This window comes from Molossus molossus, unplaced genomic scaffold (genome assembly GCF_014108415.1).
Source record: "Molossus molossus isolate mMolMol1 unplaced genomic scaffold, mMolMol1.p scaffold_m16_p_20, whole genome shotgun sequence".
In the NCBI taxonomy this organism is placed as follows: Eukaryota; Metazoa; Chordata; class Mammalia; order Chiroptera; family Molossidae; genus Molossus; species Molossus molossus.
In genome coordinates, this window is record NW_023425356.1 from 25,019,970 (window position 1) to 25,042,945 (window position 22,976).

Below are 22,976 nucleotides of genomic sequence, written 5' to 3' on the forward strand. Positions count from 1 at the left end.
CTACCCCTAAGGCCTGAGACTGTAGGAGGGCTGAGCAGCTAGGAACCAAGATAGGAGCTTCAGCAAAACTCCAGGGAGAGTGGGTTGCGCGGGAGAGGGTGGGGCCCGGCTCCGCCAAGGCTGGGCGGTCCACTCTCCTGTTCACCACTCCCGCCTCCACCCCTGTGGGTTTGCGACGGCCCCTTTAAGAGCAGTGGCCCCTCCTTCCATTCCCAGGACCTATTAGAGCCTTTGCCCGGACGCCGGTGACTCAGTGTTCGCCAGAGCGCCGTAGCCAGACTAGCCAACCCTGATCCCAGATCCGACAGCGCCCGGCCCGGATCTCCACGTCTGCCAGGAGCAAGCTCGGAGCCAGCCGGCCAGCGCGCTCCAACCCCGAGCCGTCTCTGTCCTTTGGCCCGAGTCCCGTGCCCTTCTTGGGACCCCTGCCCTGCGGGCAGCACTGCCACCCTGCCGGCCATGGAGACCCCGTCCCAGCGGCGCGCCACCCGCAGCGGGGCGCAGGCCAGCTCCACTCCGCTGTCGCCCACTCGAATCACCCGGCTGCAGGAGAAGGAGGACTTGCAGGAGCTCAACGATCGCTTGGCAGTCTACATTGACCGTGTGCGCTCGCTGGAGACGGAGAACGCAGGTCTGCGCCTTCGCATCACCGAGTCTGAGGAGGTGGTCAGCCGCGAGGTGTCCGGCATCAAGGCCGCGTACGAGGCCGAGCTCAGCGATGCCCGCAAAACCCTCGACTCGGTGGCCAAGGAGCGCGCCCGCCTGCAGCTGGAGCTGAGCAAAGTGCGCGAGGAGTTTAAGGAGCTCAAAGCGCGGTGAGTGCGCCCAGGTGGCTGCGTGCCCAGGTGGCGGCGTGCGGGCGGACTGGTCACCCCTGCCCGGCCCCAGGCGGCCCATAACTTTGCCATATAGTCTCCTCCCTCCCCGGAACTGCCCTCAGCGGGTGACTGGCAAAGGAAATCGTCTGGGTAGGATAGATAAGGCTGAGGTCTCTGGGAGACAGTGGGATATATAAGGAATGGTGGGCGCATCAGGGCCAAGTAGGGACTGGTGGCAGGCCCATGTTGAGTCAAGGTTAGGTTTGCCAGCCCTGGAGCCTAGGGTAGGGGCTTGAGCAAAGCAGAACTAACCCAGCCTAGTCTAAGAAACCCGGACACCCCAGGACACACTGGAGTGGGTGAAGGGGCCTGTTAGAACTGGCACAGTGCCAATTTTGCCCAGACTCGCTCACATGATGTCCATTAAGACAGAGCTCCCAAGCTGGCAGATGTCCATTGGTGCGGAGTAAGGTCACCAAGGCAGAGTGACCCCTTTTCTCCCTGCAGGGGCATGTAGGTGGCCCTGTTGGCACAACCCTTTCTGTGGTTCTTTCTAAGAGCTGGGAAGCTATCCCTCACTCCTTGCTTGCTGGAGAGCAGCTCCCACAACTCTTGGCCTGGTTGGCCCAGGAATGCAAGGGAGGGAGGGAGCCGGGGCAGAGGCTCCACCTCAGGAAGTTGTGCTATGCCTAAGTGTGGTGGCTCCCTCAACCTCGCAGGGCCCTCTCTGCCTGGCATCTTGGAGGGTTTAGGGCTGTGTCCTACTCTGACTCCCTCCTTGGGGTGAGCCACTTTCATTTTCCCAGCCAAGCTGAGCGGTCTTTGCTCTGGCCAGTCTTCTCAGCCACTGCCTTTTTTAATCTTTGCCTTAATAAATTACTAGAATACAGTGACATTTTTATTGTTGTTAATCCTCACCCAAGGATATTTTTTCCATTGATTTTTTTTTAGAGAGTGGAAGAGGGGGGAGAGAGAAAAAAACATTAATGTGAGAGAGACACATCGATTGGTTGTCTCCCACACTGGGGCTGGGGATGGAACTTGCACCCCAGGTATGTGCCCTTGATTGGGAATCGAGCCCAAGACCCTTCGGATGGAGGGCTGATGCTACACTGGCCAGGACTACAGTGACATTTTTTTTTTTTTTAATCCTCACCCAAGGACATTTTTCCATTTTTTGTTCAGGTAGAGTGGGAGGGAGGGAGAGGAAGAGAGAGAGAGAGAGAGAGAGAGAGAGAGAACATCGATGTGAAAGGAACACATCGAGTGGCTGCCGCCAAACCGGCCAGGGCTACAGTGACATTTTTTAAATCCAGCCGTTGAAGGTCAAGCCACTCCTACCTCATCCATCCCTGCCCCACCCTACCCCACCCTACTTGACTCCACCCTCTTTTCTAAAAGGGCCTTTGGAGCCTGGAAGTTTAGACCCTTTTTCAGCTCCCAAGAATTTGGTTTCCTCCTCTCTATTGCTCCTTTCTCTATGAAGACCCAAGCTAAAGAGCTCCAAAAGAGGCCTGGCCGGTGTGGCTCAGTTGGTTGGGTGTTGTCCTATGTACTGAAAGGTTGCACGTTAGATTCCCTCCCTGGTAGGCAGCATTGATGCAGCTGATTGATGTTTCTCTCTCCCTCTCCCTTCGGCTCTCTAAAACAAAAATCTTTACTAAAAAAGAAAGAAAAAAGAAAGAAGGAAGCTCTAAAGGTGCTTGAAGATCCTGGGTATGGGGGTGGGGAGGAAGGGCTATGGTTTGAGTTCCCCTCTTTCTTACCCTTTGCATCGTCTCCAAACTCTTGCTCTTAGAATCTCTACCCATTCTGTATTCTTTTTTGTTTAATCCTCACCCAAGGATATTCTTTTTAATTTTTTTTTTTTTTTTTCATCCTCACCCGAGGACATTTTTCCATTTTTTGTTCAGGTAGAGTGGGGGGGCGGGGGAGAGGAACAGAGAGAGAGAGAAACATCGATGTGAAAGGGACACATTGAGTGGCTGCCACCCGCACGACCAACCAGGGCCGGGGACAAACTGCAACCGAGGTACGTGCCCTTAGCGGGAACCGAACCTGGGTCTCTCCGGACCGCAGGCCCACGCTCTAACCGCTGAGCCAAACCGGCCAGGGCACCCAAGGATATTCTTCTCCATTTATCTTCAGATAGAGTGGGAGGAAGAGGGAGAGAGAGAGAGAGAGAAAAACATCGACATGAGAGGGACACATCGACTAGTTGCCTCCCGCATGGCCCTACCAGGGTCAGGGCAGAACCACAACCGAGGTACATGCCCTTGGCTGGAATTGAACCCAGGACTCATTGGTCTGTGGGCCGAGGCTCTATCACAGAGCCAAACCAGCCAGGGCTGTATTCTTTCCACCCATTCACTAGCCTCAGCCTCAGGCATGGTGGGTATGGCAGAGCCATCCCCTTGTGAAGAGTAGATGGAAGTTGTTTGGGAAGATAGGCTCACTTTTATTTCTGTTGAAAGGAATCGCTCCTGTCTTTCTCACTGGATATTTGAACAGTTTAGTTAGCAGGACAGATAGGAGGCAAGCTAGGGGAGTCCCAGAGAATGTTAGTGTTCTAAACTCATCCACTCAACCACCAAAGCCCCCATTGCAGATCCCTATGAAGGGCATTCTTGGCAGATCTCTTTCTGGGGTAGACACTGATCAGGAAAGGGAGAAGTGGAGTTTTTGGTCTCATGCTAACCTAGCCACACCAGTCTGTTTCCTCTGCCTCCTGGTGCAGCTGTCCAGGCCTGGGGCACCAGAAGGGGTGTGCACACGTGGGGCAGGGGTGGAGGTGGTGTGTGTACTTGTTATATTTAGCCACCTGCCTCTCTACTCCCCCACTGATTCTGGCTGGACTTCCGGAAAGGGGGGTGGGTTTGCACATCTGGATCTCAGGCTGATGGACAGCAGGGTGGAGACAAAGGGGACTCAGACTGGGGTGACAATCCCCTTCTCTGTCCCCAGTGGGATGAACTAGGATTTGTTGCTCCCTTTTACATTTGCTGTACTCAGGGTGAGGTGGAGAAGAGTGGAATGAAGAATTTGGGAGAGGAGAAAAGGCATTGTCCTAACTCCTCCCACTAAAACCTAAAGTGAAGGTGTTGTCTGGTTTAATGTTTAATTAGAGCTCAGAGTTCAGGGCCAGGCTTTGGGTTGGGATGCAGAGCTGCCTTTAAGATCCTGTGGCCCAGCCAAGGTATCTCTACCATACCTAGGAGTTTAGGGTGCTCAGTTGTTGGGTTGGGTTAAAGTCTCCAAGCAGAAATCCCCCCCTTTCCCCTCCAATACACATACCCACATTCTGTTCCGGAGCCTAAGTGCAGGGAGAATGAGAAGATTGAAAGCATCAGGGAGGCCTGTGTAGAGTCCAGACTTGGAGCTGGGCCCCACCCCAGGCAGGACAGCTGGGTAGATGACTCACATGCTGCCCCCCTCCCTCTTACCCTGGTGGCTTTACAAGAGAGAGCTGGAGACAGGGTGGAGACAGCAGATGTCTTAAAGGGAGGATGGGGGCCTGAATGTCTGCATCTCCATCCCGACCTCCTGCTCCCTACTCCCCACAACATCCAGGGATCCTTTGCTGCCTCCCTCCTTAGGACCTCTGGTGGTGGTCTGGAACCGGGGCTCCAGACAGGCAATGTGTACAAGTGGTTCTGTAGTTGAGGCTCGAGTATGGGCTGGGGCTGTGGGACAGTGCCAGGATCTGTTCCATACCAAGCGGAACTGGAGGAGGAAGGCTGAGTCAGAAGTGGGGAGATCCCAGGCCCACAAAACAGAAGCTCCTCTTCCCTCCGGACGAGGCCTGTGCTCTTGACAACTTCCTGAATTGCCCGCCTTATGCAGCCTCAGTGGGGACAGGCAGGGAGATGCAGGCCCAGGTTTATCCAAGCTCTTATCAGGATAGGAACAGCAAAGGCCAGGGGGTTTCGTGTCACATAGCAAGGGAGTGACATGTCAGAGCTTGAGCACAGGTCCAGTCCTGACTTCTAGTTGAATGATCATACCTTTAAACCTTACTCCTCTAGCTTAGGGAACAGGTTAGGGAGTCAGGAGGGAGGGATGGGGTGGCTGAGGCTCACTCCTGCAGTCTGGAGATTCTGCTCTGGAACCAGTGATACCTCATTGCTCTGCTATTCTGCCAGGGTCTCTTAACACTTAATAACAAACAGCCTTTGCCCCAGCCTGAAAGATCTAGGACCCTGCCAGGCCATGGATCAGGAGGCTGGTGATTCCAGTCTTGGTATTTGTCATGAGAGTTGTCTACCTGGATCTGAAGAAGGATGTGCCCTTTGCATGCAGGCCTTTGAGGATATCTGGTCCCCAGTCCTCACTTGAGGGAGCCTCCTGATGTTATCTCTGCCTCCCCCCACCCCCATATCCACATTCTGTTTCAAAGGCAAAGAAGAAGGTACAGCTAAACCTTGGAGCTGAGCAGTACTTAAGGAGCCCAAGAGAAGCAAGAGACAGTAATTCCTACTAGGGCCCCCAATTGCCTTCCCACAATTGATGTCTTCGGTTGGCACTTCCCCTGCCCTTTAGGAGTCTGAGACTTACTCTTATTTGGGATGTGCCCATTGTTCCTACTCCCAGTCCCACCCCCAGTGTTTCACTAGCTCAGTGTCAGGGCTGAAGCCAGGGACAGCTGGGGGGACAACTGGTAGGAGACGCCGTCACCTCCCAACTGTGCCCTCTGCTCACCTCCCCTTCCCCCCACCCCTCCTGCACCCCTTACCACCTCTAGCAGCCAAGACCAGGTCTGGCTCAGAGGCCCAGACACTAGGGCAGTTCATCCAATTCCTACCTTCTTGGGCCCCCAGTGTACTGAAGGTGATAGGCCGAGCTCTGATATTCTTAGAGCTGTCTTTAGGGAGGCTGCAGTCTCATCCCTTAACAAGAGACATGGTGGGCCACCAACAAAATGACAGATTGTGTGAGAGAGCTGAAACAGCTCTGGCCCTGGTGTCCTTAGTTCTAGGCTTAGCCCTGCCACTAAATTGCAGTGTGACCCTGAGCAAATCACCTCCCCTCTCTGGATTTCCTTAGCTATAAAAGAAAGGGGTTAGCGCAGGTCTCCAGAGATCCCTCAGGTTTCAAAGTAGTACAATGACCCACAAAGTGAGAAAACAGCCTTCTAAATACCAAGCTATAAATATTAAAATCAAATATAATTAATGTGAATATGATTAATAGCCAATGCCATTCTCAATAGAAATATTTCCCACAAGCTGTGGAATTAAAAGTACTAACACCTAGTTTCTCAAAGAAAGTTTGTTAGGAACTGTTAATTATGAGATTACACCCTTGGTTTATGCTTTGTTTTTATTGCTGGTAGGAAAGGATACTTTGTGTTCAGTGCTTCTCCCTTTAGGACAGTGGAAAGGGCTGTATGTTGTAATAAGAGAGGGAGAGTCCCATTGACCTGTGTTGGGGTAGGAGGAAGGCCCTGGGAAAGACGGGACTGTTACCTTAGAGCTGGCCGGGATTAGACGGTGTGTGTCTGGAGCCAGAGGGAGGTGCAGGGTGACCTTGAGGTGCCCACCTTCTACACTTACTTCACCCACTTTGGCTCCCCCAGCCTGAGGCTGGGCTGTGAGGTCTTGGCCCTAAACAATCCTTCAAGGGAGGGTACAGTTTAGGAAGGAGGCAGGGCTGGAGGGGGTGCTCCCTGTCCGTTAGTGGGAGAGGAAGCCTGAATCCCGCCCATGGAAGCCAGGAATAATTCTGGCTGGGATCCCAGGCCCAGCCGAGGAGCTGAGTCACAGTAGAGGGCAGAGTAGAGAGTGCATGGGAGACCCTGAGCTTCTCCCGTTAAAGTCAAAGAAAAGGCTGAGGGATAGCCTTTTTGAGAACTACCACGGGTGTTTTTGCTGAGTGGCAAGAGAAAGGAGTCTGAATCAGATGCGAGACATGTGGAAGGGAATGAGACTTATGAGTTCTTTTCAGGCCTGCTCAGGGGAGCTAGAGACCCTTCATTTTGAGGGACCCAGTTCTGGGCAGTTGAGAGGAAGCAGTTTGGGTTTGCCAAGTACCCCCTTCCTCCCGAAGCACTAACGCTGCCGCTGCCACCCTCTGCTGGCTGGGAGAGAGAGCTGCATCTCTCTAGGCTGGAGCTGGAATGCAGTGTGACCAGAACTCCTAGGTCCTACCCAACCTCCTTTCTTGATCTTGGGGTGTGGCTCCTGCCCCCTCCCGCAGTTGTCAGGGTTAATAACCAGGAGCCACCAGATGGAGGGTTTTGTTTTGGTTTATTTTTTAATCCTTATCTGAGGATGTTTTTATTGATTTTAGAGAGAGGAGGGGTAGGGGAGAGAGAAAAACACTGAGAGGTTGCCTCCCATAGGCACCCCATCTGGAACCACCGCAACCTGGGTATGTGCCCTGACCTGGAATCAACCAGCGATCTTTTACTGTACAGAACGACTCTCCAACCAACTGAGCCACACCGGCCAGAGCAGACAGAGGGTTAATATGTCCTAAGAAGGGACTGCTGAGTCACCTTCTCGTGGAGATCTCCTAATTGTTCCTGCCTTTGGCCAGTGGCCTCCCTCACTCCCACTCCCCAAGATGTTCTGTCTCTTCCTAGGCCATCCCTCCTTCCATGCCCCCACTTCTGGTCTGTTCCCAGGCATCACCCCTGCATTTTTGTACAACAGAGGAATGATTTGTGTAGAGAGAGGCCAGGAAGAAGGAAAGTGGAGTTTGGCAGGGGACCTGGAGGGAGCAGTTGGTCAGGAAGCCAGGCTCCTGTGGCCGCAGGCTTCTCTTGCCTCTGTACAATGCCACGTTGATATACTCAGCAGCTGTGACTCAGGCTGGGCCCCTGGCCAGGCCCAGTGTCTGAGCATGTCAACAGGCCTCCTACCCCCCTTCTCAGCACCAGTTCCCCCATCCAGCCCTCCCTGTGGAATGAAGATCCAGCTTTGTTTGGGGGCAGGACAGCTGAGAGCCTGGCGGCTCTGGAAGGAGATCTGATGGGCCTCAGACACCGAGCATGTGTGGCGGTGTCACACCCAAGAGAGAGGCATGTTGAAGCAGAGCTGTGCCTGCTGTGGGTGCATGTGCCTCTGGGGGGCAGTCAGCAGTGGGCTCCATCCTGGAAGGCCTACTGCATACTTTTCTGGGTGTAGAAGACCTCTGGAACTCACAGGGTGGGTTTTGAGAAAGGCTCAAGGGGCTTCTATGTCTCTGGATCACCTTACCCCGCAGTTCCTCTCTTGAAGGTCTCTCCAGGGTGGGGAAGCCTTCCCACACCCTGCCATTACCTGAAAGTGAGGTCAGACCCACAGACCTGCCAAGAATCCAAGCAGTGGTTCCTTTTGGAGGCAGAGGATGTCAAACATCTTGGCTTTGCACACAGCTGTGGGAGTTCACGTTTGAGGGTTGTTTCACTAGGCCTCTGTATTACTCCATGACTGGGGTGTCTCCCAGCGAGGCAGAGGTTGCCGCATCTTCCGAGCTATCTTCCTGGGTGTCTCTGTGCCACTCTCTGTGCCCCCTGCATGCATCATGCCATTGTCTGTGCCAGGTGTTCTGTCCTGTCTGCCATTAGTGTCCTCAGGTGACCAAGTGGACAGGTATTTAGTGTCTGAGACTACCCTTTTCCAGGCCTTAGTTTCCCCATCTGTAAAAATGTAGGAGTTGGTCCAGGAGGAGATTCCTCTAGAAGCCTTGAGTATATGTATGAACTTTCCTAGTGTCAGGGCATCAGGAGACATATAGAAAAGGCCCTAGAGATTCTGTGTAAGTGGAAAGAAAATAAACCAGCAGGTAAAACAATAGCTGAACACATTTGGGAAGAGGATGGGGGCGGGGGTGGAGGTGCTGTGGCCTCAGCCCGAAATGCAGGGCTAAGGCAGAGCTCAAGGTCGGGGTGAATTTGGTTAGAAGGACAGATGGACGGAGGGAGGAAAGGGGGATATATTGCGGTGGGAGGAGTTACTGGAACAAAGGGAGGAGTAGTAGGAACCTGCAGGCAAGCCTGGGGTGGCCCTAGGAGCTGCCCATCACTGGGCAGGAAGTCCACCTGGCCACAGGTTAGACACCTGGGAGGACAGGAGAGCTGTTCCTAAGCCAGGAGGGCCTGGATGCCCTGCTCAGCCCTGCCCAGTCACAGGGGTGCCCTTTCCTGTGAGGCAGGAAATGTTGAGGGGCTCAGATACCTTTGCTCTCCTACCCTTCCTCTCCCCTCCCCACCTCCAGGATCTCCCTTCAACCATGGGGTACTCCATTGGCTGGTGAGGGGCTGAGATGTGGCCTGCAAGGGCCTTAGGGTGGGTCTGAGAGCCCTCTTGACTATCCCCCCCCCCCAACGCTTCTTATTTTAACCCTAGCCCATGTCTCTGCTCCCTTTGTCTCTTCATCGGCCCATAGGAGGAAATGGGGGCCCTCCATCAGGGCTGCTCCCAGCAACCAGGCCCAAACAGGCCTGTGGCAGGCCCTGGCTTCCATATCTGGCATCCAAGCTGGGCTGAGGAGGGTGACTCAGAGGGTGGGTTAGCCCTGGGCCCCATGCCCACTCAGCCCCTTTGCTATGCTCGGCGCCTTTCTTTGGGACTCTGGGATTCCTGATCTGCAGAGGCCTGGAGCTGGCCTTCCTCATCTGGCCAGCCTCAGCCTAGCAGACCCAAGCCTTGGGCCAGGCCAGCCAGCCCCTCCTATCCTTTCTCCCTTATTGTTTTCCTCCATGCTCCCCTGCCCTTCTCTACCCCACTGTCTTCCCTCTTTCAGAGATTCAATTTGCCAGCCCTGGGAAGAGTTAGCAACAGGGTGTCCAGCCCTTGTTGCTGGACCAGATCCACTTCTGTGCTTGAGGAACCTGGAGGATGTGAGGGAGAGAGTTGCCCCTCCACTGGCATGGCACAGGGCCTGGGGCAGGACACAGGCAAAGCCAGGGTCTCCCCTGTGAGCACTAGAGGATTTCCCGACCCCTGCCCGGGTATTGTCTAGCTGAGGATGAGTCACCTGCAGAGCCCTTGGTTCCCACCCTTCCCAGCTCCCCTTGCCTGCCCCACCCTGTCCCCCTGCCAACCCAGTGTGGGACAGCACGTGCCAGTTCTCCCACTGCCAACCCCCAGGGACTCGCCACAGCCAGCACCACTGCTCTGGGGCTGGGCCCCTGGCCAGTGTCTGTTCGGGGTCCGAGCTAGGTCTGAAGACCCCAACTAGCTAGGAAATGGTTTTGGGGGCTGGTGGGCGGGCAAGCCTGGGGAGGAGGTAGAAGAGCCATCTTAGGGAGTGCGTGTGGCTTCCTAGCCACAGAGCTCCCGAGGTCTGAGTCATGAGCCATGAGTGATAGTGGCTTCTTCCCCCACAGATGGGAGCTCCCCATGCCCGGCTGAGAAAACCGCAAAGGCTCTTCCTCACTTCCCTCTCTGCTCATGGTTTTCCTCGTCTGCAGGGTGTGTCTCCGTCCTTTAATGGCACCTCTTTCAGGCAATAATCTAAGTCTCCAGAAGGGAAAGGAAAATCTAGCCCCTTGATTTCTTTGGGGCCATAATTTCAAGGGAGGCGCTACAGCAGCGCCACCACCAGTGTGTGGACAGCTGTGGGACCTTGGGCTCAGCCCTGTGTCAGTCTCCTCAATCACATGGTAATAGCACATGTCTTGTAGGGTTAGCAGTGTAGTGTTTAGGCATATAATCAGCTCTAGATGTATTTGCTGTTGTTATATTATTGTTACTATAACCGCCCAGCTTTGGGAGCAGTAGGAAGCGAAGCAGTTTGGAAGCAGTAGACTGAAGGGAAAATTCCTGTTTGTTCACCTGTCAGCTGCCAGAGGGCAGAGACCATGCACCTGTTTTCCTGGGTCTGGGTCTGCCACAGAAAGATCTTTCCAAGGAGAACCCCTGGAGCTCCTCTCCTGGAGTCTGAGGAGGCCGGGGAGCAGGACTAGGGGAAGAGACAGCCTTGAGAGGTCTTCTGAAAGCATCGCTCTTTTTGCTTCCCCTAGTTCAGGCTAGCTGGGTTGCACTCCCCCTGTGACTGGCTCTCCGCGCTCTCTGTCTAGACCTATGGCTTAGAAAGTAGTGAGGTGGAGGAGGAGTCCCGTGACCCTGTCCCTACTGCTGTGTGCAGTGCTCCGCATGACACGGGGCCCTTTACCTTCCTCCCCTGTGCCTTGGTTTCCTTATCTGTAAAAGGAGGGGCTTGAGCTGAATCCATTTTAAGCTCCTTCTAGTTCTCTAAATTCTGAGATCCTCCCAGTATGGCCAGATGCAGCTGTTGACCCGCGGGGCAGAGAGGCCACTTCTGGGAAGCCCTTGCCAGCCTCGGACGACCCAAGGCACTCGGAATCTGTGTCTGCACTTCACCAGTGGTTTTCTTCTTTCTCCTTCTTCCCCCTACAGCTACCTCAGCTTCGGAAAAAGTTCTGAAGTCATGGAAAGTTGGGGCTGTGCTCCCAGCCAGGGGCTGGGCCGGATGGCAGCCAAAACCTGAGCTGGGTTTTGACTTTATTTTTAGCTTTTCGGGCTGAGACGGAGGAGGGGAGACATCCTCCATTCTGGAAGGACCTCTTTTCACAAGAGATAGACACTGTTGCCTTAAACAGTTTATTTTGAGGTGTGGCCAGAGGCCCGGACAGGCGTAAGCATGCAGGCTGGGGGGACTCCCTCCAGGTGTTCACATCCTTCCTGGGCCTGTCTGGACGTCACTCTGTCCCCCTCCCAGTGGAGCCCAGTGGAAGGGGAGGCGACTCCTGTTTGAAATCTGCTAAGGTGGCAGAACACTGCCTCAGTCTTGGCCTCTCCCTCCTGCCTCACAGGGAATTGTTGAGTCTCTTGGAGCTTAGCGCTCTTGTGGCAGGAGAAAAATGTTGGCAGGGCCACTTTTTTCCTTTCCAGGATAGAATATTCTTCCCTTGCCTACGTTTGGTTTTCCTTTGTTCCATCTGCTGTGGTGGGTTTTAGGGAAGGACTAAAGTGTTGCAGATGGCAGCTGAGACCAGGCCCTTTGGCTCTCCCCTCCGCCTGTGTCTAACCCTTTCTTTCACCAGACATTGGTGAAGGGACCATACCATCTGGGGGGTTCTTGGATTCCTCAGAGGTTTTTAAGAAAATAAGACTCCTCTATTTCTCAGCAAAAGTAATCAGGGGCCCAGCAAGGGGAGGGAGTGGCAGAGGCAACCCCTTCTGGCTTGGTTCTAGCTAAAGCTTGACCTGGTTTGAGGAGTGGGGAGCTTAAAGGCTGGAGCCCAGATGGGCCTGGAGGCTATCTGGAGCCCATCAGCATTCTCTCAGGCTCTGAGGAGGCCTTGAGGGAGGGAAGCTGGACGCCCCGTGCTCTGCCCAGATCATGGGACCCAGACTGGGTCTGAGAAAGGAAAGTGACCAGACCACGCCTGGTTGTCTTCATCCCAGGTCTCCCTGAGTTCTAACCACAGTCTCCATCCACAGTCCATCCACAGTCCCCATAATGTAAAAGGGACTAGAGGAGGTGACCAACACCTCTAGGGCTCAAACTGAGAAACATTAGGGATGCATAGACCCCAGAGTTGGGAGTCTGGCTGTCTGGGTTCCTGCAGCGGGGGAAGGCTTGGCTGAATGGAAGGTGGGTGGAGTCAGGGAGGAGAAGGTTAAGGTCCCGGTGTGGGAAGGGGTAGGAGACAAAGGTGGCCCTGTCTCTTTGGGAAGGAATGGGAGGGGAGAAAGGGAAAAGCATTCATCTCATGGGATCTAGCTTTGCCCTTGGCCCCAGGCACGTTCCTGACCACTGAGTCATGGGAAGGGTGGAGAAGCAGGAAAGGGGTTTGGGGGACTTTGTGGGAAGTGGGAGTCCAGCCTCAGGCAGGCAGATGCCAACATACCAAAGCCCAGGATGCCCTCTTCTGGCAATTAGAGGGACAGCAGAGCCAGACACCATAGCTGACCTCTGGGGAAGTGACCTCTCTCTCCCTAGGGAACCTGGCTCTCTCTAGGGATACAGACTCCTCCCCTTAAACCCATTCTTCTTTGCTTCTTTAGTAATACCAAAAAGGAGGGAGACTTGTTGTCTGCCCAGGCCCGGCTCAAGGACCTGGAGGCTCTGCTCAACTCCAAGGAGGCCGCACTGAGCACTGCTCTGAGCGAGAAGCGCACGCTGGAGAGTGAGCTGCATGACCTTCGGGGACAAGTGGCCAAGGTGAGACCACCCTCCAGGGCCTGCCCATGGCCCCCAGCCCCGAACAAATGCACACTCATTCTTCTACCCCAGTTGCTCCCAGGAGGTGCCTGTCCTCCAGCCTCAGAGCCATTCCTCTGTCCTAGCATCATTTCACCCCATCCAGACCATATTTTATTTTTCTTTGCCGCCCATGGTATCTAGCACAGAGAATTTAAAATAATCCACAAACCATTTCCATTTAGCATTGCAATGAACTATGCTTGGCCTTGGATTCCCTCCTGGTCTGGCCCTCTTACAGAGAGCTGCAATCTCTCTGGGAAACAACAGGCGCATAGACCATCCACAGAACCCATAGTCATGGGACTCATGTTCTCATGTATATGTGGTGGTCTTTACTTTTTTTGTTGTTAATCCTAACCTGAGGATATTTTTCCATTGATTTTTTGATAGAGTGGGAGGGAGGGAGGGAGAGAGAAACATCGATGTGAGAGAGACACATTGATTGATTGCTTCGACCCCAACTGGGGCCAGGGATTGAACCTGCAACCCAGGAATCGAACCCATGACCCTTTAGTCCATGGGCCTACACTCTAAACCAGCCAGGGCTTTGCTTTCTTATTTCTTTTTAATATTTACTTGTTTATTTTAGAGAGGAACATTGATTTGTTCCATTTATTTATACATTCATTGGTTGTTTCTTATATGTGCCCTGACTAGGGATCAAACCTGCAACCTTGGTGTATTGAGACAACACTCTAATTGACTACCTGGCCAGGGCTGGTAGTCTTTACTTTCAAAAAACACTTTGCTGTCTATTCCATCCTCTAATCTTTCCTGTTACAAGCTAGCAAACAGAATTTAAAAAGCTCTCTTATTCTCAATTTCACAGCCTCATCTGCTTAGAGCAAAGCCAGGACTAGTCAGCTGCCAAGATTCTGTCCTGGACCTTCCCCACTCCTAGGCCCTACCACCACAATATACCACAGAGAGACTGGGAGATGCTGGTTGACTACAAAACCAAGCCTGTAGTCTCCTCCTAGGTCTCCTGGTTCCAGCTCTACCCTGCCCCCAGCCCTTCCCAGCTGTGCTTGCTAGCCTGTGCTTCCTAATATGAAAATTTAAGAAAGGTGCTTCCCTGCTCAAACTTCCAGCCCAGCCACCACTCCCATCATCCCACCCCTGAGTCCAATCCTTCAAGCATCAGTAGTACTGACCCTCCTGAAGACCCTGAAGTACACACGTGCCTTCATACCTCCGTGCCTTTGCACATGCTCTTCTCTGCCTTCCAGTCCGGCAGTGTGCCTCCCTAGGCCCCACTAACCTGTCCTTCAGGTCTCAGCCCTTCCCAGACCCTCCTCTACCACACCAGGCACACTTGGGTTCCTTTTCTTATGTTCCCTCTAGACTTCGGACATACCTTTTATAGCAAAGGCTGTGTTACACCAGAGAGGGAGTTGCTATCTCTCATTTCTTAGCAAGTACCTACCCAGAGTAGTTAGTCTGAGTGAGGAGATATTACTCAGTGGGCCTTCAAGGTTCTCACTCCCCTGGACCTGTTTCACACATATAAAGGGATTCACTAGGGACAGCCCACTCCTCAGCCTCCTTCCAGCTCTGATGTTGTATGAGCCCTCTCCCTGATGTCTGTCTCCTTCCTCTTAGCTCGAGGCGGCCCTAGGGGAGGCCAAGAAACAACTTCAGGATGAGATGCTGCGGCGGGTAGATGCTGAGAACAGGCTGCAGACCCTGAAAGAGGAGTTGGACTTCCAGAAGAACATCTACAGTGAGGTGGGCACTATGCTTTTCAGGCCAGAGGACCAGGACTGGGTGGTGACAGACACGAGTTGGGGCTGGAGGATCAGCTATGTGCAGAGTTCACCTGTCTGGCTCCCTTGCACTAGTGGATGGGAGTATAGGGGGGTGGCCAGCACCCAGCTCCCAGGTTAAAGTGGGTCTGACAATATACTATGGGGCTAGAATTGGGCAGGGAACTTGGCTACCTGGGTCTTAGCCTCTAAGGACTTAGTTCTCATTTTGATCTGTGTCCAACCCTTCCAGGAGCTGCGTGAGACCAAGCGCCGTCATGAGACCCGGCTGGTGGAGATTGATAACGGGAAGCAGCGCGAGTTTGAAAGCCGGCTGTCAGATGCCCTGCAGGAGCTGCGGGCCCAGCATGAAGACCAGGTGGAACAGTACAAGAAAGAGCTGGAGAAGACCTATTCTGCTAAGGTGCTGCCTCTGCCCCAGCAGCCCTACCCTGCCCACCCTGGGATGTTCTACAGGAGATCAGGTGGATGGTGGGGGAGCTCAGGGTGCCCAGGACCTGTGGCTGCAGCAGTGGTTCCCTTCTCAGCTCCTCCCTCTCTCCCATTCCCTGTAGCTCTAACTCTGTTCTCTCACTTCCAGCTGGATAATGCCAGGCAGTCAGCTGAGAGGAACAGCAACCTGGTGGGGGCTGCCCACGAGGAGCTTCAGCAGTCCCGAATTCGCATCGACAGCCTCTCAGCCCAGCTCAGCCAGCTGCAGAAGCAGGTGATACCCCACCTCACCCCTTCCCCCATTGGCCAGTAGTCTGGGCAGCATGTAGGGTGGAAGTCTAGAGGGGCTACCTGAGGAGGGACAGAGGTAAGGGACAGAACATAATTCCAGGACAACAGATGGAGAAAGGCCCTAGGATTTGGAGTCAGGTGACCTGTGTGCTGTTCCTGGACTACCTCATATCTTACCTGTGTGACCTTCACATCTCAGAGCCCTGGTTTCCCATTTGAAAATGGAGATGAGCCCTGGCCAGTTTGGCTCAGCAGTTGGAGTGTCGGCCCTTGGACCAAAGGGTAGTGGGTTCTATTCCAGTCAAGGGCTAGTACCTCATTTGCCGTTCAGCCCCCAGCCTTGATTGGGGTCATGCAGGAGGCGGCTGATTGGTGTGTCTCTCACATTGATGTCTCTCTCTCTCTCTCTCTCTCTCTCTCTCTCTCTCTCTCTCCCTCTCTCTCCCCCTCTTTCCCACTCTATCTAAAGAGAAGTGGGAAAATATCCTCTAGTGAGGATTTTTAAAAAAGAAAAGAAAATGGATCTGCCAGGGGACTCAGTATGAGGTGTTAAAAGCATCAGTATCATTCTAGCTGGCTGTGCCATTTGTGACAGGAAGAAATAGGTTCTAGATTCAGAATGAGAGATTTCAGTTAGATACTGGGAAGGGCTTTGGGGTCGCCAGCCCAGACCATGTTAGAACCCATGATAATCTCTTATAGGAGCCTGGAGTTCCTAGGAAATGTGGCTGGGTGTCCCCCAACTCTTTACCTATCCATTCTCGGGGCCTTTGGGAGCTCACCAGCTCCTGTCTTCCTCCCCCAGTTGGCAGCCAAGGAAGCGAAGCTGCGGGACCTGGAGGATTCACTGTCCCGTGAGCGGGACACCAGCCGGCGGCTGCTGGCCGAGAAGGAGCGGGAGATGGCAGAGATGCGGGCAAGGATGCAGCAGCAACTGGACGAGTACCAGGAGCTGCTGGACATCAAGCTGGCACTGGACATGGAGATCCACGCCTACCGCAAGCTCCTGGAGGGCGAGGAGGAGAGGTGGGTTGGGGAGGATTCGGGGAGGTGCTTGCAGCCACTCTGACCTATGACTGCCCTTGACGAGGCTCTCAACCGTGTCCCCTCCTCCCCAGGCTCCGCCTCTCCCCCAGCCCCACCTCGCAGCGCAGCCGCGGCCGCGCCTCCTCTCACTCCTCCCAGACGCAGGGTGGGGGCAGCATCACCAAGAAGCGCAAGCTGGAGTCGGGCACCGAGAGCCGCAGCAGCTTCTCGCAGCACGCTCGCACCAGTGGGCGCGTGGCTGTGGAGGAGGTAGATGAGGAAGGCAAGTTCGTGCGGCTGCGCAACAAGTCCAATGAGGTAGGCGCCCAGGCCGGGTGTGAGGGAACACAGCTGGGTGCGGGGAGACACCAGAAAGGTGAAGGGGTGAAGTTGGAAGAGAGGCCGACCTGGTGAGTATGTGCATCGCCCCCATGCTCCAGCTCTGGTCCTGGCTCCAGGACTCACCATGGGGTTATTTAACCTATGAGCATCAGTCTCCTCATCTGTGAGATGGGGATGAACAATAGTTCGTAACTCTGAGTTGTGGAGAAGATGAAAGTGTGGCATAGCCTAAGTGCCCACTGATCACAGCTGTTACCCTTGGGGGGATGAGGGAGGGACCTCCAATTGTGCCTGCCTGAGCCCTTGAGCAATATAAACCCAACAGCCTGGAAGAGCATCCTCCACCTTTTCGTCCCCTCCCTGGCAGGACCAATCGATGGGCAACTGGCAGATCAAGCGCCAGAATGGAGATGATCCCTTGCTGACCTACCGCTTCCCACCAAAGTTCACCCTGAAGGCTGGGCAGGTGGTGACGGTGAGTGGCAGGGTATTTGGACTCTGGGGTGGGGACTGGTTGGCCTAAGGATGGGTACGCTGGAGTGAGTGCCCTTCTCTAATCCTCCCTCTCCAGATCTGGGCTGCAGGAGCAGGGGCCACCCATAGCCCCCCTACCGACTTGGTGTGGAAGGCACAGAACACCTGGGGCTGTGGAAATAGCCTGCGCACGGCTCTCATCAACTCCACTGGGGAAGTGAGTATGCTGCAGACTGGCCTCTTCCTGTGCAAAGCTCCCCTGGTAGCCACAGTCCAGGGGACTTTCCTGGGGGCCGTTGAGAGCCAGCTGCCCCAAACCCAAGGAAGCCAATTCAGACCCACTTTTTCTATCTCTGTGGTGCAGTCCTGGGCCCTAAATTCTCCACTTATTGGGAAAACCAAAAGATGTCTCCTCCATCAGCCTGAGTGGTAGAAGTTAGACAGCAAGGATTGTTCAAGGCAGAATCCCACTCCTACCCAGACAGTTTGACAGTGTTCCTCTGGCGTAGAAACCAGTTCCTTAGCTCCAGCACCATGGAGGACAAGTAAGCAGAAGGCTGGGCAAAGGGCAGACCACAAGAAAAGTGCTTAGGTGGTCACTGTGGGTGGATACCCTGCATACTCTTTCCCTGCCCTGACCCCTAACCCTTGGGCCTGGTCCTATGTCCCTGGCAGGAGGTAGCCATGCGCAAGCTGGTACGCTCAGTGACTGTGGTTGAGGACGATGACGATGAGGATGGAGATGACCTGATCCATCACCACCACGTGAGTGGCAGCCGCCGCTGAGGCCCAGCCCACGTTGGGACAGCCAGCCAGTCCTGAGGGCAGCCTCTCCCTGGCCTCCCCATGCCAAAAATATTTTCATTAAAGAATGATTTGGAACTTCACTTGCTGCCCTGGCTTTTCTTCTCTCTCCTCCCTATACCTTGAACAGGGAACCCAGGTGTCTGGGTGCCCTACTCTGGTAAGGAAGGGAGTGGGAACTCTCTGATGCCATGGAGTATTCCCATGGGAGCAGTGGACAAGGGTCTGGATTTGTCTCTTGGAGGAGACAGGAGGACAGATGTGGGGCACCCAGCTCTGCCTCTCTTCCCCTATTTCTGTTGCATGCATGTTCTTTCTTCTCCATTTTCCTGCAAGAATACTCTCATTCCCACCCTCCAATTTATTTTGCATGCCTGCTCCACTATAAGCTTGCTCGCACTCTCCTTTCCCTCTTAAGCTTAGAGTAGTTAGGACAGAGTCAAAGCCACAATTCCAGTCCCCTGTCCCCAAGTCTTCCTGACCCTTCTCCCTTTTCATGTCTTCCCTCCCCCTCCTCCCAGCCCAGCCTCTCAAGCCCTCTTGCCTGCCCTCTGGCCCCTTGAGGACAGAACCCCACCTTCCTGCCTGTTGGCTGGGAGCCTGCAGGAGTGTGGAGCTGGGTGTTAGGCCTAAGCAGTCAGTCCCAAACTCACCGTTGTCCGGCCTGAGCCTTGTCTCCCTCCTCAGGGAACCCACTGCAGCAGCTCGGGGGACCCAGCTGAGTACAACCTGCGTTCTCGCACTGTGCTGTGCGGGACTTGCGGGCAGCCTGCCGATAAGGCATCTGCCAGCGGCTCAGGAGCCCAGGTGGGCGGATCCATCTCCTCTGGCTCTTCTGCCTCCAGTGTCACAGTCACACGCAGCTACCGCAGTGTGGGGGGCAGTGGGGGTGGCAGCTTCGGGGACAACCTGGTCACCCGCTCCTACCTCCTGGGCAACTCCAGTCCCCGAACCCAGGTGAGTTGTCCCTTTGCCTCTACATCCCATAGTCAGAGGACCCTGGTACTTGAGGGTTAGGACAAGGTGGCCCTGTGAGGGGGAGAACCTTCTCTTCCGCAGCCCGGGGGAGTGGGAGCCTCCTCACCGCTGCCCAAGATCCTAGACAGTCCACTCCTGCATCCTGCCCCTCCTGTCTGAGCCCCAGACTGGAGGGCAGGGGCAGGGCTGAGGGTTGGAGGGAGGTTCTCCAGGCCAGGCACTGCCACTCACACCTCTCTCCTTTTCTCTTCTCTCTTAGAACCCCCAGAACTGCAGCATCATGTAATCTGGTACCTGCCAGGCAGAGGTGGGGGTACAGGCCTGCTTCCTCCTCACCTCCTGCCCACCCTCTCCCTGCACCTCATGGGAGGGGGCTTGAAGCCAAAGAAAAATACCCCTTTGGTTTTTTTCTTCTATTTTTTTTTTTTTCTAAGAGAAGTTATTTTCTACAGTGGTTTTATACTGAAGGAAGAACATAAGAAAAAAAACAAACACAAACACATTTATCTCACTTTGTCCTTCATTTTCCCAGCTTTCAGGAAACTCCATATCTGCCTTAAAACCAAAGAGGGCTCCTCCAGGAGCCAAGGGATAGGGGTGCTTTTACAGAGTCGAGTTTCTGCTTTTCTGCCCTCCCTGCAGCCCCCCCCCCGGGACCCCATGAACATGGTGCCTGAGAGGCAGGTGTGGAGTCCTCTCTGCCACCTTCCAAGGGCGGAGGGCTGAGCCTGGCCCCTGGGCTGGCCCCCATCATTCCAGCTTACCTGGCTGAGGCTCCTCTTCCTGCCCACTCCCAGTCCCACCCCGTCCCCCAGCCCCAGGGTGATTTGATTCTCCCAGGTACCAGCTACGCTTGCTTTTTCTGTATTTTATGTAGACAAGAGATGGGAATGAGGTGAGCTGCAAAAGAAGGGGGAAGAAAGGTTAGTTTGAGCCTACTTTCACCCAGCTTTAGAGCCGGAGTGGGGTCTGCCCGGTTACTGGAGGTCAAGGTCAAGTGGGTGCAGGGGAGAAGGGAAAGGGAGGCTTCCTAGAAATGGTGAGAGCTGGTGGGGCCCCACCCCAGAGGAGGAAAGTGAGAAGGGGTAGAGGGTGTGGCGGTGGTTTTGTGGTTTTTGGCAAACACTAAGGATCCCCTTGCCTCCCCATTCCCCATCTGAACCCCTTCTCTCCTCCCCAAATTAATACACTAGTTGTTTCTATTCCTGTCTGCTGTGGTGTCTTTGTTGGTGGGCGTCACTTGTGGTCTGAGGGGGAGACACACCAGTGTTGCACAGTCACCAGCATCCTCATGCTCACTGCTGCCAACCTCACCCCTGCTCCAGGAAGGACAAGATGCAGCCCTCTAGTGGTGGCTGTGAGCAGAGGTTGTGACATAAGCAACACCCACTTGGGGGACTCTCCCTTTCATCCCACCAGCATTTACCCAGCACCTTCTACCTATGGACCCAGTCTGAGGGTGGTGACATCTTGGGGAGCAGAAGCTAGTGAGGGCCACAGGAAAGGAATAGGACTGACTGTAAACATGCAGATAATGTCCCTTTGTGCCATACTCTGCTCAGCTTGGGGAGAGGAAATGAACAACACATTCGGTGTCCTCAGAGAACTTACACTCCAGTGGGAGTCAAAAAACATGGATTGCTGTGGACAAAGAAATGTGTCAGGCAGAGTAGGAGCCTTCAGAGAGGGAGGTGGTTGTGTTTTCTTTCTTTTTTTTTTAGAGAGAGAGAAAGGGAGATAGAAACATCCACGTGAGAAACATCCTGGCTGCCTCCTGCACACCTCCTACTGGGGATCAAGTGCATGTGCTCTGCCCTGACTGGGAATCAAACTGGGACTGCTCAGTCCATGGAACAACGTTCAGTCCACTGAGCCACACAAGCTGGGCAGGGAGGTGGTTTATAATCTGGGGGCATAAGATAAGGAACCCAGGCTGAAGGAAAGGGCCTTAAAAAATGAAAAAAACTATGGTAACCAACCTTTCTGTGGCCCTTTGTACATTCCAAAGCATCTCTGCACCATCTCATTTGGCGCTCTTACTGTCTTGAGAGAGAGTTATTGTCCCCCTTTGCCCCTGGAAACTGGAACTCAGAGTTAACTTGCCCAAGGCCACACAGCTTGAACAGAGCTCTTGCTTGTAGACTCCTGCTCCTGTAATGTCAAACTCTCCCCCTGAACAAAAAATACTGATACTAAAACTTAAGTTTACATTCCCTGGGCAGAGGAGTTGAACCTGCTTTCAAGTCAGTGGGAAAAAGCATATCTAGGATAATGGGGAAACATTGGAAAAGCAAAATGAATGAGAGGAAATGAGCCTGTGAATTCACCCTGTTTCCCCACGGCCTGGGAAAGGGATTCTGAGAGGAGGAGGTCTCTGCCTCAGGTGGGCAGCTTCAGAGAAGGAAACCCCTCTCCCAGCACTGGGCCAAGGGTGGGTTTTAGACATCAGTGAAGGAGACCCATCTTGGAGGGCACCTACATGCACTTCCAGGTCTGGGCACCTGAGGGCACCAGAGCCCCACCCATGGCAGCAAGGGGCCCACTCACCTTGGGCTCAGTTGAGCCTGGTGATGAATTATAGGGGCTGGGTGGACACTGTGGGCTGGGGAACACCAGAACCAGCGGGCAAGGTCCCTGGTCTTGAAAAGCGCTAAAGGGATAAGGCAAGATGGCAAAAACTGCTGCAAACTGGTCACCTCACATGACAGGACACCACTTGGCAAACCAATGTGATTATTTAAAAAAAAAAAACTATACACACACACACACGCACTCACACACGCACATACACACATATACACATATATTTAGGATGTAACATTCTGTAGTAAGACAGAAAACAGATTAAGTACAAATAAACAGAAAGTCATTCTTTTTCAGTCGCCTAGAAGCAACAACTGATGAATTTCCTTCTAGACAGTTTTTCCTGAGCATATACATAACATTGTTAAGATCTCACTGTGGTTTAAAATTTGATTCTGCTTTTTTCTCAGTTAAAATGCATAAGCACTTTCCAATGTTATTTCAAAGTTTATAAACATTTTAAAATAACTGATTCTTTTTCTGTCTGTTTCATGCAAATAATACTTTGCCATTACAGAAAGGATAGAAAAGGAGCAAGAAAAAAAAAATCAGCCCTGGCCAGTTTGGCTCAGCGGTTAGAGCGTCGGCCTGTGGTCCAGAGAGACGCGGGTTCAGTTCCCGCTAAGGGCATGTACCTTGGTTGCAGTTTGTCCTCGGCCCTGGTTGGGTCGTGCGGGTGGCAGCCACTCGATGTGTCCTTTTCACGTTGATGTTTCTCTCTCTCTCTCTCTCTCCCCCTCCCACTCTATCTGAACAATAAATGGAAAAATGTCCTCAGGTGAGGATAAATAAATAAACAAACAAATAAATAAATAAATCGACACCAATTTTTAAAAAAAATCATCCCAGCAATAACCATTATGAACATTATGGTGGGAGGCCTTTGAGCATTTTATTTCAGTTTTCAGTTTTGAGATATATACAGCATTTACAATTTTTTATTGATTTTTTTTTTTTGAGAGAGAGAAACATCGATAGGCTACCTCCTGCACCCCCCCCCCCCCACTGAGGATCGAGCCCACAACCTGGGCATGTGCCCTGACTGGGAATTGGACCAGGACCTCTCAGTCCATGGGATGGACAATGCTCAATCCACCGAGCCACACCGGCTGGGCAGCATTTACAATTTTTTTAATCCTCATCCGAGGACATTTTCCCATTTTTTGTACAGACAGAGTGGGAGGGAGAGAGAGGAAGAGAGAGAGAGGGAAACATCGACGTGAAAGGGACACATCGAGTGGCTGCCACCCGCACGACCAACCAGGGCCGGGGACAAACTGCAACTGAGGTATGTGCCCTTAGC

General features: G+C 53.5%; 1 protein-coding gene across 1 annotated transcript; it reads left to right on the top strand.

The window, feature by feature from the left end:
- The first annotated feature begins 244 nt into the window (after nt 1-244).
- On the top strand, nt 245-19,578 carry LMNA (lamin A/C). Its single transcript, XM_036272806.1, has 12 exons — nt 245-815; nt 12,779-12,935; nt 14,580-14,705; nt 14,976-15,146; nt 15,324-15,449; nt 16,272-16,492; nt 16,585-16,810; nt 17,202-17,309; nt 17,406-17,525; nt 17,984-18,073; nt 18,800-19,069; nt 19,350-19,578. Exons 1-12 carry the CDS (start codon nt 460-462, stop codon nt 19,374-19,376), a joined length of 1,998 nt encoding a protein of 665 aa, XP_036128699.1. The 5' UTR covers nt 245-459; the 3' UTR covers nt 19,377-19,578.
- The last annotated feature ends 3,398 nt before the right edge of the window (nt 19,579-22,976 follow it).